The sequence below is a fragment of the Leptonychotes weddellii genome, chromosome 9 (genome assembly GCF_054177405.1).
Source record: "Leptonychotes weddellii isolate Sample4059 chromosome 9, ASM5417740v2, whole genome shotgun sequence".
Lineage (NCBI taxonomy): Eukaryota > Metazoa > Chordata > Mammalia > Carnivora > Phocidae > Leptonychotes > Leptonychotes weddellii.
Window position 1 is genome coordinate 93,415,069 of NC_138377.1, and position 10,299 is coordinate 93,425,367.

General features: G+C 54.2%; 1 protein-coding gene across 1 annotated transcript; it reads left to right on the forward strand.

Moving 5' to 3' along the window:
* The first annotated feature begins 4,406 nt into the window (after positions 1–4,406).
* On the forward strand, positions 4,407–7,527 carry KBTBD13 (kelch repeat and BTB domain containing 13). The gene has a single exon (XM_006734852.3). It carries the CDS (start codon positions 4,470–4,472, stop codon positions 5,847–5,849), a length of 1,380 nt encoding a protein of 459 aa, XP_006734915.1. The 5' UTR covers positions 4,407–4,469; the 3' UTR covers positions 5,850–7,527.
* The last annotated feature ends 2,772 nt before the right edge of the window (positions 7,528–10,299 follow it).

Sequence of the window (10,299 nt, forward strand, 5' to 3'; positions counted from 1 at the left end):
ATGTGACCCATAACTCTCGTCTAGGTCAGAGATTCAAACTAGTTGCCAGCTGGTTACTCAGGCCCTCAGCCTTGACGGCTAAGTGTCCAAAGTCTGCCCCTCCTATGAGGCTTGGGAGGAAAACAGTGCCAACCTCACAACTGCAACCAGTCCCTTTCCCCACCCTCAGTCTCCTCATCTGGGCTGCCTGTCCACCCGGAAGTGCCCGTTGTGGACCCGAAAGACCTTTGGAAACAGCTACTTATTGTCAGACCACGGAATAAGCTACTTTGCTCTTCTGGGCCTCAGTTCCTCATCTTTAGAATAGGGATAATATTAAGGGTTAGAAGAGAAGATATGAAAGTGTCCCACCCGGAGTTTGGTCCGTGGCCCAAAAAAGCAAAAGATAGTTTCCTCCACTCCCCCTGGACGTGAACAGCACATACTTCTCACCTCCACTCCTCCTGGACGTGAACAGCGCATACTTCTCACCTCCACTCCCCCCGGACGTGAACAGCGCATACTTCTCACCTCCACACCCCCCGGACGTGAACAGCGCATACTTCTCACCTCCACTCCCCCCGGACGTGAACAGCGCATACTTCTCACCTCCACTCCCCCCGGACGTGAACAGCGCATACTTCTCACCCATCTACCAAGAAGCCACAATTGTTTAGCAACCAGTAGTTTGGACACTGAAGGTCAACAGAGAGGTCATTCTGCAAGGGCAAGTAGGCCAACCCTCCTTATCCCCTACCCCCAATCTTCAAGGCTCTTATAAGGGGCTCTGAGGTAATCAAAATGAAGAGGATGTGGCACCTGGCCCAGCAGTGAACAAGGAGATGTTCAAAAGATGTGTCTGAAGTCGATGAGTGGGGTGTGTACAGGTCTAAACAGGTAGGGGCCTGTGAAGATTTTCAGATGCCAGATCCTACCCTTGCCACCCCGCCCCCCCCAGAGCCACTTCCACATAAAGCTAAGCTTTTGGGAGCCCTTTGTGATGATGTCACTGCATTCCCTGGAGGCACAATATGACAAACACTTCTGTGGCTGTTCAGTGACAAATTCAGGTTTCAGAGCTGAACAGAACCTTAAGAGTCAGCTGCAAGCTCCACTTTACAGATGAAGAACTGAGGTCTGGAGAGGTTGGGTAGCTTTTGCAAGTCAGTGGTAGTACCAGCATTAGAGCCCAGCAGGAATCCTGACTCCTAGTCCAGTGCTCTTCCTTGGGCCCAGGCAAGCTCCTCACTATGCTGTGTGCAGAAACACTGTCATGGGTGGCAAGGCCAGGGGTCCACCATCAGGCTCGGGGCATCTCGGGGCTATGTCTCCTTTATCAGACTGCAGGCTCTTTTGGGACAGGGCTTGTGTCTCCTCCATCACACTGGGGACTCCCACTTAGGTTAGAGCCCAGGAGTCCACTTAACAGACCCCTTACTGTGTGCCAATCACTGTGGATAGAGAGACGAACAAAGCTGGGTATGCGCTCTAGAAAGGCTCAGAGTCTGACACAGACACAGTCCCACTTTCCTTGCTCCCACCCTGAACCTCGCAAGGTATGGGGGCACAAAGTGGAGAGAGGGAGGTTGGTGTGAGGTCGGGCAGAGCCTGGGAACTCCATGGGCTGCCCACAGCCAGGATAGTTCCTTGTTCTCTCCAAGTCCCAGAGGGACGCTCGCTGTCTGGGCAGAGGAAACTCTCACCAGCTGCAGACGACACCCCACTGGGGCCTTGGGAGCAGGGCCAAAGGGCTGGTCCTCATCCCAGCCTTAGAACCATGAACCCCCACCTTGGGTGGCCCCCTCCCCAGTGCCTGGCTGCTGAGGGGTTGGAGCTGGGGGTGTGCACAGTGTCCCAACCCACTGAAGCCAGTGCTGGACTTGTGAAAAATTGGCACTGGGAGCCAGCTTTACCTGGGAAGAGTTGCTCTCCTTCCACTCCTCTCAGGAGAGGACCAGGCAGTGGTTCTATCTGTTGTTATCTGCCAGTTATCACGTGCCTGGAACAGACCATTTGGGAGGAAACTCTTCCCCTGGGGGTCAGCCCCTCCCCAACCCTGTTCCTTGGCTTGGGCCTGGCAGGAGGCAGCTGTTTCCCTGCCCTAAGAAAAGGCTAGTACTGGGCTGGGCAGCAGACATGGTTCAATCCAGTCCCACATCTTTGTTCATAACAGGGAAAAGTCCATGCCCTCTGTGGGCCTCCTTTTCCTCACCTGTGAAGTGGGAACAGTCAGACACTTTCTCCCTACCCTTGCGGCCACCAGCAAGGACAGAATCAGGACTGGGCACCGCAGAGTCCACTGACCTCCAAGACAGGGACTGTCATGCTTTCGGCCAATGTCTGGCCTCAGGGAAGGAGAGAGTCTGGCAGAGAGCCTGGGATAGTATTTGTGAGGACCCCTGCCCACCCCCTCTATCTCCTCCTACTCTTCCTGTCTAGTCCCTGGGGCAGAGTGTCCCGGATATTTCTAGCTGCCTCCTCCAGGCCTTTGGCTTCGCAGGCTCATGCAAGTGGTCCCCATATCCCAGCCCTGCTTTGATGGAGTGAACTGGGTGGGAGTTCCTGGCAGAAGAGGCACATTTGTGTTGGGTCTGCAGATTCATATGCGAGGATCTGTGCATGTGTGTGTGTCCTAGGGGTGAGAGAAGTTCTCCTGCCCCCTCCCAACTCTGGCTCTGTCATTGGAAGCCACTGCATTCTGCTGAAGAAAGCCTGTAGTTGAACATGTCCTGAATGGCAGATACCATCCTACACGGGTCTGGGCCTCAGTTTCCCCGCCTGTACAATAAGGTGGCAGGAGAAAATAATCACTAAGCTCTCTTCCACCTGACATTTTGGAAACCAAAGGTCTTAGCTGGTCACCCAGGAAAGTTCTTTGCAGTAAGGAAAATGCCCTGGGGTGGGCAGCAGGAGGCCTGGGGCTGTCTGCCCCATGCTACATGACCCTGAGCAATTCCCTTTTTGGTCCTCCACTGTACATGAAGGGGTTAAACCATATGAGCCTGAAGTTCCTTCCAGTTGTGACCTCCTGGCAAGAGCTGAATACCCAGCGTTTGTAGCACAGACAGGCAGCAGAGCACGCTGGTTAGGGCCACATGCTCTATAGTCAGACTGGCTGCAAGCCAGTCCGGGCTCTGCCGCTCTCTGGCCATGGGACTTTGGGCGTGTGACTAAACTCTTGGTGCCTTCCTCAGTCTCTGCATCCATGAAATAGAAACTCATAGTTTCTGTAAGCAATACATGGGTAACTATGTAGTAAATGAAGCAAAATGATAGTATCTATTCATAGGATTATTGCAAGGACTGTAGGAGTCAAAGTGCTTTACAAAAGTGTCTGACACACAGTGCAAGTTCAGTGTTAACTATTATTTCAAGAAGCCCTTCCCCTTCCCATCTATAGACATATGATCCCCTCAGCAGCCCCACTTACCTTTTCCCAAGGTCCAGAAAACAGCAATGGATGGATGAGTGGGGAGTAGACATCAGCTTCCTATTCCCAAACCAAGTCAAGGAGTACTTCACATTGAGAGGTTTATTGGACGCTCACCTGCTACCCTCCCATTTCTACAGAGAAGGAAATCAAGGCTGAAAAGGAGATTGAACTAGCTCAGAGTCAGGGTCACAGGTTCAAGCTAAATTAGAACCTGTTCCATGGGGCGCCTGGGTGGCTCAGTTGGTTAAAACGCGGACCCTTGATTTTGGCTCCTGCAGGTCATGATCTCAGGGTCATGACATTGAGTCCCGCTTTGGTCTCCGACCTCAGAGCCAATCTGCCTGAGCTGCCATTCCCAAGCGCTCGCGTGCACTCTCTTTCTCCCTTAAATACATACATCATAAATAAATAAATGAATGAATGAATGAATAAATGAATAAATAAATAAATAAAATCTTTAGAACCTGCTCCAGATGTCAGCCTGGTCCACTCTATCTTGCTCTACCTCTCCCTCTAGTGCCCAAGTACCTCGGCCCCCCCACCAATCAATGGGGTGGGTAGGTATGAATCCTGTCCTTGCTTCTTCCCAGCTGAATGACCTTGCACAAGTCATGCAATTTCTCTGAGCCTCAATTCAAACACTTTATGGCTATTGTCCCAATACCATGAGAAAGGTGTTATTATTGGTCACATTCTGAGGAAACAAGGTCAGAGTTAGGGCACTTGTACAAGAACATAGAGCGGCTTTCGTGCAGGTTAAATGGTGGAATCTTTGTAAGCAGCGCTCACAGTGCCCCGCATGCAATAGGTACTCAATACGTACGTAGTCACTATTGTTACTATTTCCCATCGGAAGCGAGTGACCCTGCAGGTCTCCCGACGCCCGCGGGCTCCACAGCCATCCAGCCTGCCGGCCACCACGTCACATGAGCCGTACTATCTTTAGCCAGGGAGATATTTATATCCCCTGGAAGTTTTTTCCGTTCCGGGGGAGCCCCAGAGGCGGTGGCCGCTGAATCCAGGGCCCCCGCGGCGGCCCCCGCCCTTCCGGCTCGCCATGCCACGGGCCCCAGAGGTCCCCCCGGTGCAGGTGTGGGTGGGCGGCCAGCTCTTCCAGGCGGACCGGGCCCTGCTGGTGGAGCACTGCGGCTTCTTCCGCGGTCTCTTCCGCTCCGGCATGCGAGAGACGCGCGCGGCCGAGGTGCGCCTGGGCGCGCTCAGCGCTGGCGGCTTCCACACCACGCTGCAGGTGCTGCGCGGCGAGCGGCCGGCGCTGGCGGCCGACGAAGAGCTGCTGCAGGCCGTGGAGTGCGCCGCCTTCCTGCAGGCGCCCGCGCTGGCGCGCTTCCTGGAGCACAGCCTCACGTCGGACAACTGCGCGCTGCTGTGCGACGCGGCCGCGGCCTTCGGCCTGCACGACGTGTTCCGCAGCGCCGCGCTCCTCATCCGCGACGGCGGGCGCGAGCTGGCGGCCGAGCTGGCGCTGCCCGAGGCCCGCGCCTACGTGGCGGCGCTGCAGCCCAGCAGCTACGTGGCCGTGAGCACGCACACGCCGGCGCCCGGCTTCCTGGAGGACGCGTCGCGCACGGTGTGCTACCTGGACGAGGAGGAGGACGCGTGGCGCACGCTGGCCGCGCTGCCCCTGGAGGCCAGCACGCTGCTGGCGGGCGTGGCCACGCTGGGCAACAAGCTGTACATCGTGGGCGGCGTGCGGGGCGCCAGCAAGGAGGTGGTGGAGCTGGGCTTCTGCTACGACCCGGCCGGCGGCACGTGGCGCCAGTTCCCCAGCCCGCACCAGCCGCGCTACGACACGGCGCTGGCCGGCTTCGATGGCCGCCTCTATGCCATCGGCGGCGAGTTCCAGAGGACGCCCATGAGCTCTGTGGAGCGCTACGACCCGGCCGCGGGCTGCTGGAGCTTCGTGGCTGACCTGCCGCAGCCGGCCGCCGGCGTGCCCTGCGCCCAGGCGCGTGGCCGCCTCTTCGTGTGTCTGTGGCGGCCGGCCGACACCACGGCTGTGGTGGAGTACGCTGCGCGGGCGGACGCGTGGCTGCCGGTGGCCGAGCTGCGGCGTCCGCAGAGCTACGGCCACTGCATGGTGGCCCACCGCGACAGTCTCTACGTGGTGCGCAACGGACCTAAAGACGACTTCCTGCACTGCGCCATCGACTGCCTGAACCTGGCCACGGGCCAGTGGACGGCACTGCCTGGCCAGTTTGTCAACAGCAAGGGAGCGCTCTTCACGGCGGTGGTGCGCGGCGACACAGTCTATACGGTCAACCGCATGTTTACGCTGCTCTATGCCATCGAGGGTGGCACCTGGAGGCTGCTCAGGGAGAAGGCCGGCTTCCCACGGCCCGGCTCCTTGCAGACCTTCCTCCTTAGGCTGCCTCCCGGCGCCCCGGGGCCTGTGGCCTCAGAGACACCAGAACTGTGATCCTGGGCTGGCCTTTAGGAGGGGATATCCCGGAGTCTTCGCTGAGCTGTGGCTGGGTCTGTAAGGCTGGCCTTCGGAGCTGCATGGAACTTCTGTCTCCCTGGTTGAGACATGCAGGTCTTGGGCCTTGTGGTGATCAGTCCAAGAAATTCAGAGAGTAACAACGAGGCTGGGGTCTGAACCCTCAAATTACTTGGGCTCTGCTGAGAGGTGGTGGGTCACAATGCCAGTGGAATGTGTCGGGGGTAGGATTTCAATAATCCAGGCTTGTGTGTGAATGGGCCAATAACTGAGCATGGCTAGGAGTGAGTTAAGTGATGTTAATCCAACTGCCAGTCATTTGGCAAGAATTAGGCACCTACTGTGTGCCCAGTACAGTGCTAGGTCTAATGTAGCTGTAGTTGCTAGAGGGGTCCAGAAAGCCTAGAGTCTAGCCCAAGACAAAGGTTTACGCACGCTTGTCTTGATCCACTGAGGGCTAAAGGCAACATGCAAAACAAAAAACTCACAATGGAATAAAACAGTATTGAAGAAATCAGAGCAAAGGGAAAATAGGGAGAGGAAAAATACGTAACTCCAGGAAGGAGGATAGATAGTATACCGGGTGTATGAAGAAGACAGGCAGGATAATTAGCTGCTGCAGGGGAGGTTCAGATGGTGGAGACAGAGCTCAGAAGAGGAGATGGGGGAAAGCTGGAACAGATGGGAAGAGGCTCTGCAAGCCCAGCCTTTAAGGCAGAACAGCTCTGGATGGAGGCATTTGGGCGGGGCGGGGGGGCGGGGAGGCTGGCATGGCTTGTACAGACAATAACTAAATTGAATCTGGAATGACTCCTGTGAGAGAGAAAGGGCTCCCCACACTCCCTCACAGGATGCGGACCAGCAGGAGAGAACTCAGTTGCAAGCCCTTGCCCACTCCCTTTTTGGCCATCACCCTGTGGGTGGTGGATTATTAACTTCCATGATTTTAGGTCACTGGAGGCAGGAGCCCAGTCCTGGCCAGGTCTAACTGCCTCCTCCTCATTCTGCAGGTTAATGCTCTCCTCCAAGCCTCTGCTCCTGCCATTCTCTGGGCATGGAATGCCTTTCCTCTCCCCCCGTCCCTCCATTGGCTCTACCCACCTCCTCTGTGCAGGGTTGGCTGTTCCTGACCTTGGCATCTGCATTGCTCATTGGACCCCTGGCTGACATCGTTCTGCATATGTGTGAAACTGTGCACGTGTGCAGATAGCAAGGGCAGAGATCCTGCTGTGTTAACTGACCTGGGCACTTCCCCACCTACAGAATCAAATGATGAGGTCCTGAAACAAGCCAGGCCGTAGAGGCTGTCCTACTTAGGGACCTGGTATAAGAGGAGGACTCTTGTCCCTCCTTTAGAATACTCCATCCTGATTTCTGGTCACATGCCTACCCTAGTCCTTCAGCTTCTCCATGCCCTGAGTGTCCCAGATGGTTTCCATCCTCCAAGACCTGAGGCCCGTGGGAAATCCTAGCCTCGTCAGAAGTATAGAATGCAGCATCAGCATGGAGCCTAGTGTCAGGGCTGCCCCTAGCTCTCTTTTGCCCTGACCTATGTTCCAAGCCCTGCAGACTGCTGCCCTCAGAAACCCAGCATCTGCTAGCCCTGGAGTAGCCTAAATCACAGCAATAAATCCTGACTTTGGCATCCTGTGAATAATGTGCAAAGTACTTTCACATCCGTCTTCCCGCTCCAGCCCTACCTCACTCCTGGTAGTTTGGTACCTTCTCTCCATGGCAGACACGTGAGATACGTGAGGCCCAGAGGCCAACCGACGTGCCCAAAGCCACCGTCCCCATGCCAAAGCACAACAGAGTCCCTCACTTTTTGATTCCATCAAAGTATAATTGTTATCACATGTCAAAGGTTTATTTAACTCGTTAACAAAGGAACCAGAAGAATGGAAAGCTGGTTCAGAGGAACATTTGAGAGACAGATTTGTGTCTTTAGTTGGAAAAGACCTACTGAAATAAGTTTGCTAAGATAAGAGGTGAAGCTGGTTAATTTACAGGACAATAAAACCATAACTTTTGTGGTTCTGTACTGGACTAGAGACCTTTGCATCTTCACATCCATGCACATACCTATTTATACACGCAGCTACGAGTGAGCATGTGGCTTCACAAAGTCAGGACTCGAGTCAATAGTAAATTGTAAAATAGGTATTTAATTTTTCCAGAGAGAATTAAATAACTCTTAGCTGTTCAACCTTGCCCCACAATGATACTGAAAAGACAGGCAGTTCTTCCGCCTATGCCCAAGTTATGGATAATTTTTCTTTTTTTTAAAAAAGATTTTATTTATTTATTTGACAGAGACACAGCAAGAGAGGGAACACAAGCAGGGGGGGTGGGAGAGGGAGAAGCAGGCTCCCCCCAACCAGGGAGCCCGATGCGGGACTCGATCCCAGAGTCCTGGGATCACGACCCGAGCCGAAGGCAGACGCTTAACGACTGAGCCACACAGGCGCCCCTGGATAATTTTTCTTAAGAGTTCAGAGCACTCTCTTCCTTGCTCACTCGTCCTGCCTAGTGCTCAACCCTGAGATTTGCAATTTGAAACTCATCAGCTCATCTGTTCTCATAACCCACAGAGCTTTGTGCATGTCAGCTTTTGCAGCTGGCCGTGTGGAGCTGCCCAGACGGCCCGCTGGCTGCTGCGGTGGTGATATTCCCTGGTCCAGAGCAGCCTTGGCTGAGATGTCTTTTGTGCATAATAATAACACTCTTCACAATGTGTTTTCCCACAGTTGACTTATTTAAGCTCTGTAAGAATTTTAAGTGGTAGGCAGCCTGGCAAAACCCCTACCCTTGAAGATTAAAAAAAACCCAAACTCCCAAAGGTCATGTGATGGGAAGAGGCACAAGTAGGCAGTAGCAGAGCCCCAGCCTTGAACCCAGGGCCACATGCTTGTTTTCTGGGGCTGCCTCCCTGCTTCGCTAACATTCGGAGATGGACAGGGTGTTTCTGCCAGTCTCCTTAACACTCCCCTCCCTGTTACTCTTCTCTCTGCACCACCTCTTCTTGGGGTTCACCTGTTCCCCTAAACCCAGCCCTTTCCCTCCCCCTGTGATAGGAAAATTAGTTGTCCTGGGTTCTCTTGACTTAGAATCTAGCTGGGACTCTAATGGCCAGCTTCCTGAGGGTGCTAATGACTTATGAAGGCCCTGAGGAGGGTTTGCACTTTCACACACTTTCCTCCCTCTCACGAAGTGTAGGGGAGGTTTTCATAATACAGCCTACCTTCTCTGGCCTCCCAGGTCAGGCTCCGTGGTTCCTCCCACAACCCACCATCCTCGGCAAGGGTGGTCACCATGTCTGTTTGCAGGTGAGGAAACCAGCAGAAAGCTGAAACGAGTCACCCAAAGTCACATAGCCAGTCAAGTGGAAGAGCAAGGACCTGGAACCAGGACTTGGGATTCTCAGCTTCTCATACCCTGGCACCTAGACTTGACCACTGAGTGGAAGGTGCGGTTTGGGAGGCCAAACCAGGTACGAGGCGGGGGCGGGGAGGGGGGGCAAATATACAGAGACACTTAGGGGTTACTAAGCCCAGAAGGCAGGGTTTAAAAATCTCTCCGTCCCAGCCCAACGCAGCAAGGAACATTTTCCTGAGCCTCCATGGCGGCCCTGCAGCCCAACTCTCTGGAGCTCTCTCCAGTCCTCCACACAATTTCTCCTTGACCCTGACTCTGGAAGCCTTGCGCCCCAAGCTTTCCTATCCCTGGAAATTATCCTGTTGTTATGTAGCCTGCCTGACAGAGGCAGAAGGAGAAGCCAGAACTTCCCACACTCCACCCAGGGCCTGCTTCCCTGTTTGCTTCCCTTTAGTCTGCTCGTGCGGTAGCCAGAGCCATCCTAACGAAATGCCAGCCAGACCTCATTGCTTCTCCATTCAGAGCCTTGGTTGTTCCTCATTTCACTCGAGTGAAAGCCCAAGTCCTTTCAAGATCCCCTCCCTCAGTTCATCTCTTACCACTCTCCCCCTGGCCTCATTGCTGTTCTTCAAACACACCAGGCACACTCCAATCTCAGGACCAGGTGTGCCAGGCACACCTCCCTCACTTAGCCCCCTGGCTGACTGCCCACCTCCTACAGGCCTTTGCTCAGATGTCACTTTCATTCTGAGGACTTTCCTGACCCCCCTCCCCCTTAAAATCTACCTTCCCCTTCTTTGCAGTTCCTACTCCCTTATTTTTCTCCATAGCATCTAGCATCATCTACCACGCTATCCTTCTTTAGTGTCTATTTCTTTCACTAAAACTTGAGCTTCACAAAGGCAGAAATTTTTGTCTGTTTACCAGGACCCAGAACAGTGACTGGAACATAGTAGGGGCTGAATTATTTATTTTTTAAAAAGATTTTACTTATTTGACACAGAGAGCACAAGCAGGGTGCAGCGGTAGGCAGAGGGAGAAGGAGCCTCCCTCC